Genomic DNA, 18,074 nt, shown 5'->3' on the forward strand with positions numbered 1-18,074 from the left:
CCTTTTATAAACTCCCACACACTCTGAGATGTGCTTTGTGACTTTGGTGTCACACTCCTGAAAGAAATGGTCAAACAAGATCCTCTTTCAGGTCAGCCTGCTGCACAGCACCTGATTATTTTATTTCTCTCTCATTATTTTATTTTTTCAACAGTTGCATGTCATGGCCACTGAAATGTTGGCAGCTTCTTGGATAACACCACAATTAGAGAAGGAAGAAAGCAAACACTCTGTTTCTTTGGAAAAAGCCACAGCAGACTGTGCGGTGGAGCAGTGATGCTCACCTGAGCTTGGGATAAACAAGTTACGGATACTTACCAGGAAGGAAAAGGTGGAGGTGCCAGGGAGGTTGGCATGATGCAAATGCATTGTGTTGAACTGTGCCAACCTCCCCACAGCCTCGTCCCTCCCCTTCTCTTTCCCAGTAAGTAGCAGGGCTGCAACTGTTGGGAGGTTAAGTGCATGTTGCTGCCCCAAGCCAACTGCTACTGGGGGGGAAACAGCTCAGTTGGGTTGGGCAGCTATTTTCAAATACTAGAAACACAGTAGAGGAAGAGCAAGAACCTAACCGGGAAAGCTGAAGGGAAGTCAATAAATACTTTGAGGATTTGGGCTGAGAGGTGTGTTGATTTCAGCTGAAAGGTGCAAGCCCGTACATGCAGCAGAACGAGGTGATATAGTGGATTGTACCACTTCATCCGGCTGGTGGGATATAAAAGGATTGGGCTGGTAGGCTCTCACAAGTAGAACCTGCAACAAAATGTTGTGGCACAGAGTGCTCCTGTTCAGGATTCCAGCTGGCCACTCACCCATGCCCTTTTCCAGGATGTTGGAAAGAGATGCATGGGCATATGGATTGCAAATCCACTGCAATCAATGGGGATTATTACAACTTTAGCAGTGGGATGACTTTCAAAAATGGTAATGAAAAGCAACCGTTTTTGGGAGCCAACACTTTGAGTCTTCTGTAACATTTACATATTTTTTTTCCTTCTTCTTATTTTTGCAGCAATCTTGTCTTGTTCCAATCACCTTAGCCAGGGAAGCTGTCCAGCAGATTGCTGGTACCGTGGTCCTGAACTCTGAGTCATCAGTCTCAGAGTCTCCAATCATTAGTACCTCAGAAGAGGGGATGAATCCCCTCCCCAGCTCTATCCTGTATAGACCTACCAGCACCATATTCTGCACCTAGCTCCCTGTCCCCTGGCCTATGGACTTGGATATTACAGAGGATCAAGAAAGCCCTGAAGAGCATCCAAAGATCAAGTCTTCACTGCCAAAAGCACACCATCTATGAGAAGCCAATGGCTGCAAAGGACACTGGCACTTTAACTAGCAGGTCTGAATCAACCAAAAGGTGGTACAGTGGTACCTTGGGTTACATACGCTTCCGGTTACATATGCTTCAGGTTCCAGACTCCGCTAACCCAGAAATAGTACCTCGGGTTAAGAACTTTGCTTCAGGATGAGAACAGAAATTGCATGGTGGCAGCGCGGCAGCAGAGAGAGGCCCCATTAGCTAAAGTGGTGCTTCAGGTTAAGAACAGTTTCAATTTAAGAACGGACCTCTGGAACGAATTAAGTACGTAACCAGAGGTACCATTGTAATTCAGTCTGGGTCATCCAAGTCCAGTATATAAAGCTCTGGCTGTTGCAGAAAGCCAGTGCAGAGACAACTTGCTCCCAGCTACAAGATTGTTGTCCATGGTCCTGAACTATTGCTTCTGTGCTCTGATGCAGCTTCCCGGGCTCCAACCAAGTCCTGACATTGATCCAGCACAGAGCTGGTTGGGGCAGTCTTGAGCCTGCTTCCATCGTCTTGTTTGGGTTGTTGCCTTTTAGTAGTGATGGAAGGAGCTATGGACCAAGACTGTTGGGCTAGGAGCAGGCCTATGGAAGCTGCTGTAACAGTGGCTTTCAGGCAACAACCTAGGGTTCAAGAACTCAGCCTGGCTGCCCTGTCTTTCCTAGTGTAGTTATGGATCCCTAATCCCAACCATCTCTGGGATGGAATGCCTTGTGCTGCCCTTGAGACCGAACTTCATTTTGGGGCTCATTGCCACCACTGTTCTTGAAGACATGGTGGTGGCTGCGGGGAGATGCAGAGTTGTCAGATGAGTGCACTCAGGGCCCTTAATGTTCCCCAATTCCACCAGTTCCCTGGGTGGCACACTGTCCTGGGGAATAATCTCAAGGTTTCCCTCTGTCTCCCCCTGATCATGGGAAATGTTGGGGGTCCCCTCTGATTCAGAGGCCGTGGCTAATTCTAGCTCTGAGAGTTAGCAGTTCCTGACAGCTCAGTAACTCTGTGTAAGATGATGTCTTGTGTTCCGACTCATCCTATGCATGACAAACACACTTCCACCACAATAAATTAGCAATTCCCAGGCTTAACAACCCCTCCTGGACTAATTGCCAGAGATTATTGTATATTATGAGAGCGCAATGATACTAATGCCTAAATATGCTCCAGTGATTATGGTGCTATCTTCAATAACCAAGCTGTTTAAATGTCAGTGCGGAGAAAGCTCTTTAGTGGGAGATGAAACGTTATTTTCAAAATGGGCCAGAAGAGCCTAATCAACCTTTTCAAGAATGTTGCCTTGAAACAAACGTGTTGTTATTTTGACAATCTGATAAACATATGCAAAAAGAACCAAAGTGGGAGGTCCTATGAGCAACACTTACATTTAACACCAGAAGGGAGATGATGATGATGATGAGGATGATGATGATGATGATGATGATAATAATAATAATAATAATAATAATAATATTTATTTATACCCCGCCCATCTGGCTGGGCTTCCCCAGCCACTCTGGGCAGCTTCCAACCAAATATTAAAATACAGTAATGCATCAAACATTAAAAGCTTCCCTAAACAGGGCTGCCTTCAGATGTCTTCTAAAAGTTTGGTAGTTGTTGTTCTCTTTGACATCTGGTTCCACCATACAGTACCTCCCCTCCTAGCAGCTGATCACCCGCATGCCATCTAGATACCAGAAGTGATCCTGGTAACACAGACATATAAGCGGTGGAGCATGGGCAGCCTAGGTAGCAGGGTATGTGTGTGTCAGCTTCTAACATCCATGCCCCTCCACTTTTCATATAACAAGTTGTTATTTTTGCTGTTATTTGATTCTCATATCCCACCTCCCAAATAGAGCCTAAGGCAGCTAATCCAGGAAAAAATAGCATAAAAGCAACAATACAGAAAAACAATAAAATGCAACATGATGGGCAGCAGATAGAAGGCTCTCCCATCCAGACATGTCCCAAAGGCCTGAAAGAAAGGTCTTAAGCAGCCACCTAAAGTAACATACATGGAGGACAACTGGATCTCCATCAAGAAGGAGTTCTGCAGCTGGGGGGCCACCACTGAGAATGTCCTGCAGCATGTCACCGCCCTATGGGCCAGGTCCCTGTTTAAAATAGGAACATTAAAGAAATGGGACAGACCCAATAAAAGTAAACATTGGTCCCTCTCCTTGGTAGTCAGACTCTTCTGACAGCTCTCCTTTCTGGAGATGTGGAGAGTTAGAAGCTTCTCTTACACCTGGTGTATTGGAGCTGAATGGTAATTTGTGGTTCTGGGAAAGATCTTAAGCAGCAGACAATCATTCTCATTTGTTCAGTTGGTGCTTGGTTATGTTCCGGCCCAGTGATGCACGTGGCTTGGATTTGATGTGCAGTCTGAGTTGCTAAGCAACCGGCATTATGGGATTGCCACCCGATGCTGCTGAGAAGTGGGTAGCGGAAGCCCCTAGAACTGGTATCTCAAGAGGGAGCGACATATATATGGAGGGGTACCCTTGCACATATTCAATGGCATATAGGATGGCTTGAATGCTTTCACTAAAACAACATTGCCTCCCCCATCCCCACAAAGGAACATTATGTGCTGTGACCGAGTGAGCTCACTTCTAGCCCAGCTAACAGCCACAAAAAAAATTATATACCCCCAAAAAACACACCTCGTCCTTCCCACCCACTTTCCATCTTCTTCTATCTGCTTTGATTGAAAACAGGAGACCAGAGATGCAGAATTTTGCAGAGGCCCCACAGATATAACAGCACAATTCAATTTAATAATCAGAAACCTCTTTCCTCCCCAATAATTATTTTACCCAAAGCACAACATTCAGTGGTGCCCCGCAAGACGAATGCCTCGCAAGACGGAAAACCCGCTAGACGAAAGGGTTTTCCGTTTTGGAGGTGCTTCGCAAAACGAATTTCCTATGGGCTTGCTTCGCAAGACGAAAATGTCTTGCGAGTTCCTGCGATTTTTTTTCGCTCCCCACCCCCTTTTTCTAAGGCACTAAGCTGCTAATAGCCTTTTAGCAGCTAATCCGCTAATCCCTTAAGCCTTTAATAGCCGCTAATAGCCGCTAAACCGCTAATAGCGCTAATCCGCTAATAGGGTTGCTTCGCAAGACGAAAAAACCGCTAGACGAAGAGACTCGCGGAACGGATTCTTTTCGTCTTGCGAGGCACCACTGTATCCGAAGCAGTGATCAGAGGAGGAATGACCACTGGGCAGAACGCAGAGAGAAAAAATGCCATGATGCATCTGCAGCAGCACAACTGGATGCCTTCATCTGCCCCAGCTGCAACAATACATGTCTCTCCTGCATTGGTCTCTACAGCCACAGCAGGCACTGCAACCGCCCAACAGTCTAACCTCACCCCCAAAGGTGCTCCTCCACTGTCTCCCTAGAGAGACGGATGCCAACATGTAAGTAAAAAAACTGATTACAGATTTAAAACAGCAACAGACAAACATAGAAAACACAAGCAGAGCTTTGGGGAAAGGCTGCAGTTAAGTGGCAGAAAGTCGCTGGTATTTCCAGGATGAGGATTCTCTTTGAAGCCCTGTGAAGCTGCTGCCAGTCAGTGTTGACAGTACTGAGCTAGATGGACCAATGCTTTGACTTGGTAGAAGTTAGATTCCTATGTTTTGAAATACGCCACAAGGAAGGGCCATAGCTCAGTGGCAGAGCACCCGCTCTGAATGCAGAAGGTCTCTAGCTCAATCCCTGGCATTTCCAGGCAGGTCTGGAAAGATGGAGATCTGCTGCCGGCCAGTGTAGACAATACTAAGTTAGAGGGACCAATAGTATAAGGCTGCTTCTACAGTTGCTCCTGCCATTACTAGCTTTCCATATTTATCACCCTCTCCTTTCCAAAGGGGCTCAGATAGAACTCTGAGCTGGAATAAAAAAAATTGACAATATCAGGGGAAAGTTCTCCAGTGTTCTGATCACTTAAGCGAAATGTGCCCCCCCCTCCAGGGCTTACCATATATCCTGGGCCACAGGAGCACTTCCCTGTAATACTATCACAATCTGCTCCATTCTGGCAGCGGCAGGCAAGCTGGCAGCTTTCGCCGTAGTATCCCGGAGGACAGGTGTCATTGCAGTAGAGTCCTGCCCAGCCGGCTTTGCAGTTGCATTCTCCAGACAGAGGGTGACAGCTGACAAGAGGAGAGACAGGTATTAATGAGAAGCACCAGTGGGAAGGGGAAAGAGAAGGCATCTGATTATTAAACCGCATCATTTCAGGGCACGGATAACTGAGTGAAACACACACACTCTCAAGACGCCTCTTATCTGCATTCCCAACATCAAATCCCCTACAGCCGGTAGTTGAGCTTGTCGGATGCCACAGAATGCTCACAAACATTTCTGCTACATGGGAGATGAGAGGATATCTGCCCACAACAGAGTGCTGACTGTTTCCACAGTGGAAGTGAAAGGCCACTTTGGCTGGACAAAACCTCAGATACTGTTGAGGGAGTGAGGGGAGGGGTAAGAGGGTCTCTGTGCTATTGGCTGGAAATGGAGGGCAAGAGACCATTGTGCTTGGCACACAGGAAAGCTAAGGGCTGGGCAGACACACAAGCAGAGACCACAAAAGCAGCATAGATAAAGCAGCATAGAGTCAGACACGACTAAACGACTAAGCAACAACAACATGCTATGTCCACATCCTTTATACCAGCAGTAAGGAACCTTTTCAGCCTGAGGGCCAAATTCCATCTCAGGCCTTCTAGAGGCCACGTGCCATGGGAAAAGGTTGGCTGGGCAATGGCTGTGGCTTTTAGCTTTGGACTGCAAGCTACATTACAGTCATGAAGAACCCAGAGATTTCTATATCCTGCCCATATCTCCATCGAGACAAGCAAGAGGCACGATTAAGTCCAAATACACATTTCAGTCTGGCAAAAGTACTGAAGGAGGGTGCAGAGCAGGGCTGGTGGAAGGCTTCAGCCTAAGTAAGCTTCCTGAGGGCCTGATAGACAAACCTCAAGGGCCGCATCCCTTCCCTGGGTCTGAAATTCTCCACCCTTGCTTTATGCACACAGACTGTCTCGCCCACACCCTCTCTGTTGGAAGAGACCCTCCTTGACAATCTGGGACAGAAGTACAATGTGGAATCCTCACCAAAAAACATTTTTTTGGCTTTCCTAATTTCCCCTCCCTCCCTCACCGCCTTTGTTTTGTTATCAGCAGAAGCGATTAGTGTATAATGTTGTGACTAAAATTTGCCAAGTTCTGTAGCTGTCATGTGCTTCTTCGGAGGATTCTGGTAACTAATTAAAACAATTCATCAGCTTAATAAAAAAAATCACCAGGTTTCCGCTTGACAAAGCACTCCTCGGAATTATACGCTGCTCGGTTCACACCTCTTAACATTTAGATGAAAAAGTAATAAAAAAAGCTGGAACTGCAACCCCCCCCCATCTCTGCATCTATTAATCTTCAGGTAATGGGAACAGAAAACTAAACAGCACAGAAATAGTTTAGCTTCCCTCGTTTTGCGTTTTTCCTCCTGGCGCGCAGAACCGTACATTTCCAACCAGCTTTGCATTGGGAAGCTAAATTAAATCTTTCAAAACTAATATATGTTCCCAGCAATCTGAATTGGCCTGTTACAATTCAATTGAAAAATACGGCATCCGGTAAGCATTTCAACCGCAAGGCGGAGTCTTTTATAAATAAAAAAAGAGGGGTAGGTTCCCCCCCCCAAAATCTCCTCATGAAATATGAACACTTCATGAATGGTAAAAGATATGTCCCAACCGAAACAAGGGCTGCATGAGATGCAAACTGCAAGGAAAATAGAGTTAAAGCAAACTGACTGCATTCAGAAACAGACCGAGGGTCCCTCTCCCATTTCAAGTCCACTAAACATCCAGTGATATCCCCATGTCTTTTGTTTCTCACTCTCCCCTGCACAAACTCGCTTCCCAGGAAGATTTTTGTTTGCGATTTCATGTGCTATTTACTTAATGCAACCTTCTCTTTGCTTTGCCCTTATTCCAACATCTACCTATCACTGATATAGCAAGAGAGCTACTGAAAGCCGTGTTTACTCCTGTCTGTGGATCTTGATCCTATATTGTTTGGCCACACCACAGCAGGGACAGCTGATGTAGTGCCCTCTAGCTGTTTATTATTATGATTACTATTACTGTTATTACTATTATTATTGATTTATTAAACCACCACCTGAAAGCAATGAAGCAGTTGTTGTTGATGATGATGTATTTATTAATCGTCTTCTAAACCACTGTCTCAAGGTGATTTGCGCATAAGATAATTAAAAACAGCTAAAAACACAAAAACAGCAAATATGTTTAAAATAAGACACTCCCTGCAAAGACCCATTTATCTGCTGGGAAAGCCTCTCAGAACAAAAATGTCTTCAACTGTTTCTGGAAAGTGCAGATAGTGAGTTTCTGTCATATCTCGACAGGAATGCTATTCCCCAGAACAGGCTGAGCCACACTAAAAACCCTGCTCTTTCACATTACTGTGGAAAGGGCTTCTGAAATCTTTGGAACTTACAGGAGAAAGTCTCCCACAGACTGCAGCAATCTATTGGGCGTGGAAGGGGTAAGGCAGTCTCTCAAGCAACCCGGTCCCAAGCTGTATAAGGACTTCTATGTTAGCATCAACACACGGAACTTTGTCCAGTAGCAGATTGGCAGCCAATGCAACTCCTGCAAGCAAAGTGATATACACTGGTGGTACTTTGCCCCCACAAACAACCTAACTGCTACATTCTGCATCAGCTGCAGCCTCTGGACCAACCCCAAGGCTATCCCCACACAGAGTGCATTGCAGTAACCCAGCTGTGAAGTTGCCAATGCATGATCAATTGTGCTCAAGCTAGCCTGGTCCAGGAATCGTACTCTTGGACTACAGCTCTCAAGATCCCCGATGGAAGTTGTTGTGCAAGAGCATTTGGAGGGTGCCATGATGGCTAGAATGGGCCAGAACCCTGGGAACTGGTTGTACATAATTTAAGGAAGAGAACTTAGGTGGGAATGCTAGTACTGTACAACTTCATGGATGGAATTGAACGCATGTGGGAGTTGGGGGGCTTATGCGTTTGTTTTGTTCTTGTTTTTATTATGCATTTTGTGTTTTTATTTTGCATTTTTATGCTGTAAATCACCCTGAGATCTTCAGATGAAGGGTGGTATAATTAACTGATTGATTGATTAAATTCCTACATTTTAATAGCCACAAGGCTGTTTTCGGAGAAGATGAGCTCTCCTTTCTCAGCTTAGGTGCCCCCTTTGTCTCGAAACTTTGACAAGCTGCTGAAGAGTTGCTTGGAAAGTCAAAAGCTGAAATGCCAATGGGATGAATGAAAATAACATCTACGGATCTCTGCCTGCCGCTATCTCTTTTGTTCCACCGTGGTTGAGATAAGACCAAGTAGAATGACAGATTTTTATCAACGGGGAGAGACTAGACTCATTTATTAAGAGGAGCAGATACCATCTGGAGACAAGAATGCTTGAAGACAGTACAAACAGATGGGATGGGGGAAAAGAAAGCCAAGGCAAAGAAACAACCTGGCCAGATCAGAAGCAGTGCAAGGTGCAAATATTCTCTTGGGAGAGTAAATGTTCAGAGGGGCATTTCCCCCATTAAATTTAAAGTCTTGCTTTGAAAAAGCTCAGTCTCTATCCATCTAGATGGCAGTCTTATCAGATGACTTTAAATGGGGAGAAAGGCTAAAGACAGAGTATCCATTCTATAGAGGTTTGGCACCAATATTAATATTTTTATATAAATGCTAATTATTCAAGCAGGACAATATTAGCCTCACATGAGAGCTGATACAGAGTTTGTGCCTGGAATGAGCTCTGAAGTCCAAGCTCTGGTGCATATGACACTACAGTCTGTTTGTTTAGAAGACTTACAGCCTGCCACGTGGGTTCTTTTGCACTATTCAAAAACTTTAATATTTCCCCAGAAGGGCAGATGATGAGCCAGAACAATTTTTCAGCAGGAACTCAGGGGAACTCAGCTCCAGCACTTCTCAGATGGGTGCCATTGCCGGCACCTCTTTTTCTAGAAAATAGCACTGCTAGGAGCCATAGCAAAAGTAGAGAACAACAGAACTAAGACTACCAAGTTACCTCTACGGAGTAGTCAGCAAGGAGAGGGATATGGAACAGCCTTGCCAAGGAAGCTTGCTTGGCACTATTCTTGTAGTCCTTTCATCCCAAGGCGAAGACACCTCTGTTCAGCCAAGTTTTCTTTTTTTAAAAAAACGCTTGTGCAGTCTACTTCTCAGTTTTCAAACCTGTGGCTTTAATCTTTGTGCTCTGTTTTGTAGCATTTATTTAATTTGGAAGTTATACTTTAAATGTATGTTTTGGTTAGCTTCCCTGTATTGGGAAGGTTTTTATGTTTGATGTTTTATTATGTTTTTATATGTTCTGGAAGCTGCCCAGCGTGGCTAGGGAAACCCAGTCAGACAGGCAGGGAATAATAATAATAATAATAATAATAATAATAATAGTAATAATAATAGTAATAATAATAATAATAATAATAATAATAATAATAATAATATTGTAAGCCATACAAATAACTGTGTTATGGGACAGCTTACAAATCAATCAATTAATCAACTTTTAAAACACTTTCACCCATTATCTTCTCTGATGTTCAGGATCTGGACACCACACATGGGCGGTAAAAGGTAAAGGTAAAGGGACCCCTGACCATTAGGTCCAGTTGTGGCCGATTCTGGGGTCGCGGTGCTCATCCTGCTTTATTGGCCAAGGGAGTCAGCGTACAATTCCGGGTCATGTGGCCAGCATGACTAAGCCTCTTCTGGTAAACCAGAGCAACGCACGGAAACGCCGTTTACCTTCCCGCCGGATCGGTACCTATTTATCTACAGTGGTGCCCCGCAAGACGAATGCCTCGCAAGACGGAAAACCCGCAAGACGAAAGGGTTTTCCGTTTTCAGAGGTGCTTCGCAAGACGAATTTCCCTATGGGCTTGCTTCGCAAGACGAAAATGTCTTGCGATTCTTGCGAATTTTTTTCACTCCCCAACCCCTTTTTCTAAAGCGCTAAGCTGCTAATAGCCTTTTAGCAGCTAATCCGCTAATCCCTTAAGCCTTTAATAGCCGTTAATAGCCCTTAAACTGCTAATAGCGCTAATAGCGCTAATCCGCTAATGGGCTTGCTTCGCAAAACGAAAAAACCGCAAGACGAAAAGACTCGCGGAACGGATTCTTTTCGTCTTGCGAGGCACCACTGTACTTGCACTTTGACGTGCTTTTGAACTGCTAGGTTGGCAGGAGCTGGGACCAAGCAACGGGAGCTCACTTCGTTGCGGGGATTTGAACCTCCAACCTTCTGATTGGCAAGTCCTAGGCTCCGTGGTTTAACCCACAGTGCCACCCGCGCAAATACCGCCAATTCCTCATTTTGTTCCTCAGCCCAGCAATGGGCTCTTCCACTGCCCACATTCAACAAACATGCATCACTGCTTGTACCAAGTTCAGGAGTTGCTCCATGCTGGAGATGGAGTCACTGGACTTGCCCAGAAAAAAAATCCACTCCTCCATCTTTTCCTTCCCACTCCCTTCCCAAAAGAAGCTTTCTTGTTTCTTAGCTATCACTCTCAGCTAGCAAGAGACATGATGCACATACCTGACTGTGTTTGGCACATGGCAAGGACACCGCTTGTTGCATTTCAGTCCATAGTATCCCTCAGGGCACATCCGCTCCTGGCAATGGATCCCTTTGAAGCCTGGGTCGCACAGGCAGGCCCCGTTGATGTGGTAGCACTTGGCTCGGTTCTCGCAGTTGCATTTCTGCATGCACTGAAAGCCGAACGTCCCAACAGGGCACTCCTCCTGGCATCTGCAAAGGAGAAGAAGCAGTGGCAGGTAGAGGCTCAATGTAACTGGAGACATGGGAGAGCTTCTAGCAAACCAGTCAAGTTTAAACAGCACCAGGCCCAATAAAAATCTGTAGCTCAGCGGCAGTTTGCATGCAAAATGTCCCAGCATCTCCATATAGGACCAGTAATGAGCCCTGCCTGAAACTCTGGAGAGCCAACACTGGTCAAGGTGTGCAGTTTTGAGTTAGATGGGCCAATGGTAAAGGAAAAGGTAAAGTGACCCCTGACCATTAGGTCCAGTTGTGACCGACTCTGGGGTTGCGGCGCTCATCTCGCTTTATTGGCCAAGGGAGCCGGCGTACAGCTTCCGGGTCATATGGCCAGCATGACTAAACCACTTCTGGCGAACCAGAGCAGCACATGGAAATGCCATTTACCTTCCCGCCGGAGTGGTACCTATTTATCTACTTGCACTTTGACGTGCTTTCGAATTGCTAGGTTGGCAGGAGCAGGGACCGAGCAACGGGAGCTCACCCGTCATTGCGGGGATTCGAACTGCCGACCTTCTGATCAGCAAGTCCTAGACCACCAAAAGCCAGTTGCTGGGAATCACAAGTGGGGAGAGTGCTGTCTGCTGTTACACTCAGCACCTTCTTGTGGGCTTCCCATGGGCATCTCATTGGCATAGGACAATGGGCATCCGATTGGCCACAGTGAGAACAAGACACTGGGTTGATAAGCCTTTGGCTTGATCCAGCAGGGCTCTTCGTTTTTTCACATGTACAGGTTTTCCTTCAGTCATTTTTATGCCCTTCTTACGAGCTTCCAGGTGCATCAGGTTGGTGCATCAATCCAGCTTGATGGCTACCAATAATATAGCAAGATCCTCTTGCTTGACCCAGCAAGCCAATTCTCATGTTCTAGTTCTGTGCAGGTGGTGATGTTGACAAGGAACAGACTAGATCCAGAGCAACAGGCCAGCAAGGAACAGCAAGCTTTCTAAAGCTGCCTTGTGGCACTGTGGGCTAAACCACAGAGCCTAGGACTTGCTGATCAGAAGGTTAGCGGTTTGAATCCCTGTGACAGGGTGAAATCCCGTTGCTCAGTCTCTGCTCACCTGCAACTGGACCTAATGGTCAGGGGTCCCTTTACCTTTACCAGTGGAGGCAGAACATAGCCACCATAGCTAGTAGCTCCTGCATCATCCTGTCCATGCCCTAAAGTCATATGCCAATGCTCTCCTCTGAGAGCTCCCCTCTGTCCAAACTGAGACTAGGAAAGCTGGAGGACTGTTATCTTTTCAAATTCCCAAACAAAATGACCTATTCAGACAAATGTGCATATTGGAAAACAGCAACGTACTGGAGTTCACACTTCTTCAAATATTGCATTATGGGTCTTGGCATTTGAATTTATAAAAATACACTTTTTAAATATGTATTTTGAGAGGATGAAAAGAAAATGCCATAGATGAATGTAGAAATGGTCTGGTTGGCAGCCTGGAACATTGAATAGTGGCATTACATGCCAAAGCATTTTTCTGTAGCCCCCCCCCCCCCCGATTTTGCCACTAATAACCATGATCTTGATAAAAGGCAGCGCAAATGTACTGGTTCCTCCAGCAGTAAAGCCAGGCTCCTACTCGAGAAGCTGCAACACAGTGCCACGCAAGGGATCGGCGCCTAAGCCACCTCCTGAGTTCTGAAACTTGCCCTACCCTGCAAGAAGCTCACATCTTCGTCTGAAATGATCTGCCATGAAGGACCACTATGTCGTATTATTAATAAAGTCTTATCGCATGGGCAGCAGGGACTGGAAATTGCCCAATCAGCATTCATTTAATCCTGCCATTGATTAAAATGTTTACTGTAACCTCCACGCAGAGAGGAGATTGTTAAATGCCTTTTGTGGGTCATTTCGCAGACGGCACCAGAGAGAGTTAAAATATGATGATCAGGGAGAAAGGATTTAAACACGCAATGCTTGCCTGGGAAAGCGGGAGGGGAATGGCAATGAAATTGGTTGATGCAAGAGGAAAAGTGCTATTGCAGCTGCTGGCTCCACTGAATATGTTTCCCCCCCTGAAACAAACAACGTCCCATTGCTGTATATTCTTACATCAGATTTTACACGGCAATGATTCTCAGTTATTTTCAGTGGAACAGCTATTGCAACACATCTGCAGTTAGGGACGTGCAAAACTGCCTATTTCAGTTTCTTTTGGTGCCTTATTTTTCCAGGCTTAAGTTCAGTTTGCCACATTTCAGCATCAGCTTGCTGAAAATTCACCAGAACTTTAGAGTGCCTTTCTCCTAATATTTACACTTTCGTGCACACAGTTTTGCAAGGAAGTTCTCCTAATATAACATAGTACTACTATGCCACATCAGCTGTCATCGCTTCTGTCACAGAATCCTGGGAGCTGTAGTTTCTTACACATGCTGAGAGTTGCTAGGAGACCCCCTTAGGTAAAGGTAAAGGTAAAGGTAAAGGGACCCTGACCATTAGGTCCAGACGCGGACGACTCTGGGGTTGCAACGCTCATGTCGCTTTATTGGCTGAGGGAGCTGGCATACAGCTTCCGGGTCATGTGGCCAGCATGACTAAGCCGCTTCTGGCAAACCAGAGCAGCACACGGAAACGCTATTTACTTTCCCGCCGGAGCGTTACCTATTTATCTACTTGCACTTTGACGTGCTTTCAAACTGCTAGGTTACCAGGAGCAGGGACCAAACAACGGGAGCTCACCCAGTCACGGGGATTCGAACCGCCAACCTTGTGGTTGGCAAGCCCTAGGCACAGTGGTTTAACCCACAGTGCCGCCCGCATCCCGGAGACCCCCATACCAACGTACAATCCACGGAGTTTCCTGAGAAGGAGGATTGCTAAACCATGTTGGGAACTGTAACTCTGGGAGGGGAATAGAGGTCTCCTAACAACTCTCAGCACCCTTAACAAACTGCAGCTCCCAGGGTTCTTTCTGGGGAAGCCATGACTGTTTATAGTTTTATCATAGTGCTTTAAATGTATATTGTGGACAAGACCTGAAGTTAAGTTCGAAAGAAGCATTCTATTGCTGAAAGGAACCGTTGGCTGAGGGTGCTTGATAGCAGTCTGTATGTGTGAGGTGACCGCCACAATTTCTCTGGTTTGCAAATGTGCCCATGTGCCCCCAAAGCTTGCCAATCCCCTGGGTTACCACTTGATGCCGGTTGATTTGCATCCCTTCTGTTTACCACTGAGACTTTCCTTGCTGCAAAGTTTGCAGTGTGTTGTTTCAGCTAACGCTGAGGTAGGACGGAGCTTCCCTGCCTGCGTAGTCTAGAAAGCATATACAGCTTTATGACACTAAAGGCAGGCAAAGAACCATTTCCCCTGCCACACTGGTATTTAAAAGCACAGATGCTTGCTTTCTGTTTGCAGATCTTATTGGCAGGCCCGAAAGCATGGCGAGATGTCTGGAGAGCTCGCTTTCCAAGCGCAGCCTACAGATTTGAGCAGAAATGTAAAATACTCCGCAAGATGAATAGAGTAGTCAATACCGTACTATATCATCCTATATTTATAGATGAAACCAAGTGGGAAAGAGCATCTAGAAATGAAACATCGATGACCTAATCTATTTACATAATTAGCTACCCTCTTGCCCCCAACCCAACCGCTCTCCTAACTGTTTAACCAACTTATTTATCTGGAGATCAAGCACCCCCCTGCAAATGAATTTTATGCCACAAGAAACCAATAATGGCTCCTTTGGAATGTAAGGATCATCGCTGTAGGAATTAACTTGCTGCAGAAAATGTCATCACTTTGCAACGTATCAATCTAATGGGCCTGCAACACCATTAGCAGCCAGATGCATTGCTCAATTAAATTACTCAACAAGCGACTAGACCATCGTCATGTTTCTTGTTCTATTTTACATGGCTTCCTTCTTATCTGGGAAGAGCCGCATTATTATAAGTGCCATTGAAGTTTAATAAGTGCACAATTATTTGGGGTTGGGTTAATATATGTGCCAGCTGTAGAATTAATAGCTACAATTTCACAACGTATTAAACATTATGATGCCCTGTTAAACACGTTACATGCACAAAACAATATTTGTTTCTTCCACAACAAGGGTGGGGGAACTTTCTGACGTGGGGGGGGGGAAGGGAGTTGATATCTTTACCTGGTTGTGCCCCATGGGCAAACCTAGACAGGTGGTTTGCCCCACCCATCTGTCAAAATCCCTTAAGCAGAGTTCCCAACTGGGCAACAGCCACTTTGGGAAGCATGGCACTTGGGGCTGGCAAAGTGCTTCTTTCTCTTCTCCTACCAGCTGATGGCATAAGTGTCATCCACTGATTGACAGGTAGGCATGCGGCGGGGGTGTGTGTGAATGGCTTTGTGGGCCAGACTGCATCTCCTGGAGGACCAAGATTAGCTTGCAGGCTGAAAGTTCCCCAGGCCTGTTCTGAAGCAAGAGTGAGGAATCTGTGGCCCTTCAGATATCCTGTGGGGGAAGGAGCATCTCCACCTCCATCGTTCTGCCCGGACACTGAGGTCCAGCTCCGAGGGCCTTCTGGCGGTCCCCTCACTGCGAGAGGTCAAGTTGCAGGGAACCAGGCAGAGCGCCTTCTCGGTAGTGGCGCCCACCCTGTGGAACGCCCTCCCATCAGATGTCAAAGCGATAAACAACTACCTGACATTCAGAAGACATCTGAAGGCAGCCCTGTTCAGGGAAGTTTTTAATATGTGACATTTTAGTGTATTTTTTATCTTTGTTGGTAGCCGCCCAGACTGGCTGGGGAAACCCAGCCAGATGGGCGGGGTAGAAATAATAAATTATTATTATTATTATATGCACTAAGTACCGGCCATGGTGGCAGTGGAACCCAGATGGAGGACCACACGTTCCCAACCCCCTGATCTAAGGATGCCACAAGAGGAGCTATATTGTGCTGCCAACCCGTTCTCTCGTCAGTGGTAATAGTTTTGTCCAATGGAAAGAATCGAAATGGCACCCAAGAAACCGCAAGCATTTAAAAACTCGGGTGATCATGTTTTTATAAATATCATAATGGAGTACTCACGGGTAACAAAACAGCAAGGAAAATAAACTTGTTCGCTGTAATTGGTGAGATTTGGGGGAATTGTCCTCCCTGCATAAAAGATTCTAATCTTGCAATTCCGCAGCTCAAATACAGTTTCTTGCTGGCTGCAAGACTTGGGAACTGATTTCACATGCTGTATTTCTACCAGAACTGTGGCTTCCAATAATTGGGGTCCACAATGAAAGCATTTGCATTGGATGCTCAGCTCACGTAAATTTCAGTGCAGCAGGGAAGTTATCTGGCGCTATCAACTTGGCGTTTGTTGAGTTATTCCGAATGCACAGGCACGCTCCACGAACCAGAAAAAAGTGAGAAAGAAAAGGGAGCTATTCAGCTCCCACAGGCTTTTGTGACCGAGCTATTTCCCCACAAATATTTATCGAAAAAAAATACATGTTTTATTAACTCTTCTGCAGGACTGTATGCTGTAGGCTAATACAGATTACCTTTGAAGAGTATTAGAAAGGGGATCCGGAAGGGATTGTTGTAAAAGAGCACCCATTAACAGGAACATTTCCTTGATTTATTTAAAAGGTCACCCGCACGTTATTTCACCCAGAATGGGGGATGGGGGAGAGGAATCTTATTGCAGCCCATCAAGCCCAGGGAGCAATAGGGACAGAAATGAAATTGGCTGGTTGGTCCCATTGTTCAAATTAATTGAGAACGGTTTAGTCACAACTTTAGGAACAAAAAAAGGATTTATTTATTTTTTTGGTCCTAAAAGTGAACCAGCAGCCCATCATGAGCTGAACCAGGATTGAAAGCTGCAATTACAATGGGCTTGGCTTCAGCACCCAGTTTCGGGATCCAGGGTGAACTCAGGGATGGAGAATATTTTCATTCCCTTCTGGACAACTTTCCAGTCCTATGTGCCAGTGGTGGGTGGAGCAATTGTTAGACCTTTGTACAGTTGGCTAGTTTCTACACATGCTTGACATGCCCCTCTCTATGCTGCCATTCAGTCAAGGAGGAAGCATTAATGGAGTTTAGAGACACATTCTAGCCAGGCATACACACTTGGGGTGTAGAGCCAGCAAGAAGTTTGGCTTGGGAAGAGTTCCAGGGGCCAGACAAAAGTTATCCAAGGACAAATGCAATCTTCAGTAGTTCGTAAAACCCCATCGCAAAGGAGAAGCAAACTTCTGAGCTCCTAAATTCTTCTCCCGAAAGGCAATGGCTGCTCACCCAGTAAGCACCCCAGCTGAGTAGGGATTTGAATCCTGGTCTTTCACCTCCTAGACTGGCTGAAAGCTCCACACTGGCTGAAATCAACACCTGGTCAGTCAATCTTTTCCTAGGCCAATGAATCAGACCAGCCTGAAGACATTAGCCTGCTCAGTGTAGAAAGTTGGGGGCAAAGTGGGTACACCCACTCCCACATCCTAGTTTATGCCTTCAAGTATCATTTCTGAAAGCATGAATAGAGCTTATGTTTCTCTTTGGGGAAAAGATAAGAGTTTCGCCATTGCCCTTGATAATTATAGTGGTCCTATTGGGGACCTTCACTCAAAGATCAATGAAAGGTTGATGTCAGTCTACAATGGCTGTCCCCGGCTGGTACCCTTCAGATGTTGTGGGACTACAACTTCCATCAACCCCAGTCAGCATGGCCAATAGACAGGGATGATGGGAGTTGTAGTCCACTAATCACCTGGAAGACACAAAGTCAGGAATTGCTGGTCTACAGAAATAAATCATTTGGGACTCTCAGGTGCTTTGAACAGTCCACTCTCCCATCTAGAAATGCTGGAGTGCGGTATGGGAAACGGAGAAATGCAGTGCTTACTCTTGAGGGGATTAATTGGT

General features: G+C 45.8%; 1 protein-coding gene across 7 annotated transcripts in view; it reads right to left on the reverse strand.

Annotated features, from left to right (window-relative positions):
• Positions 1 to 18,074, reverse strand: part of MEGF11 (multiple EGF like domains 11) — a 345,431-nt gene that overhangs the window by 105,416 nt on the left and 221,941 nt on the right. For all 7 annotated transcript variants that reach the window (XM_083411873.1, XM_083411869.1, XM_083411871.1 and 4 more), the window contains 2 exons: positions 10,974 to 11,186; positions 5,300 to 5,474 (listed from right to left, as the gene is read on the reverse strand). In XM_083411873.1, coding sequence (XP_083267999.1) covers positions 5,300 to 5,474; positions 10,974 to 11,186 — 388 coding nt within the window. The remainder of the gene's footprint in view (positions 1 to 5,299; positions 5,475 to 10,973; positions 11,187 to 18,074) is intronic.

The sequence above is a fragment of the Podarcis tiliguerta genome (genome assembly GCF_965153285.1).
Source record: "Podarcis tiliguerta genome assembly, chromosome: 14".
Taxonomy (NCBI): Eukaryota; Metazoa; Chordata; class Lepidosauria; order Squamata; family Lacertidae; genus Podarcis; species Podarcis tiliguerta.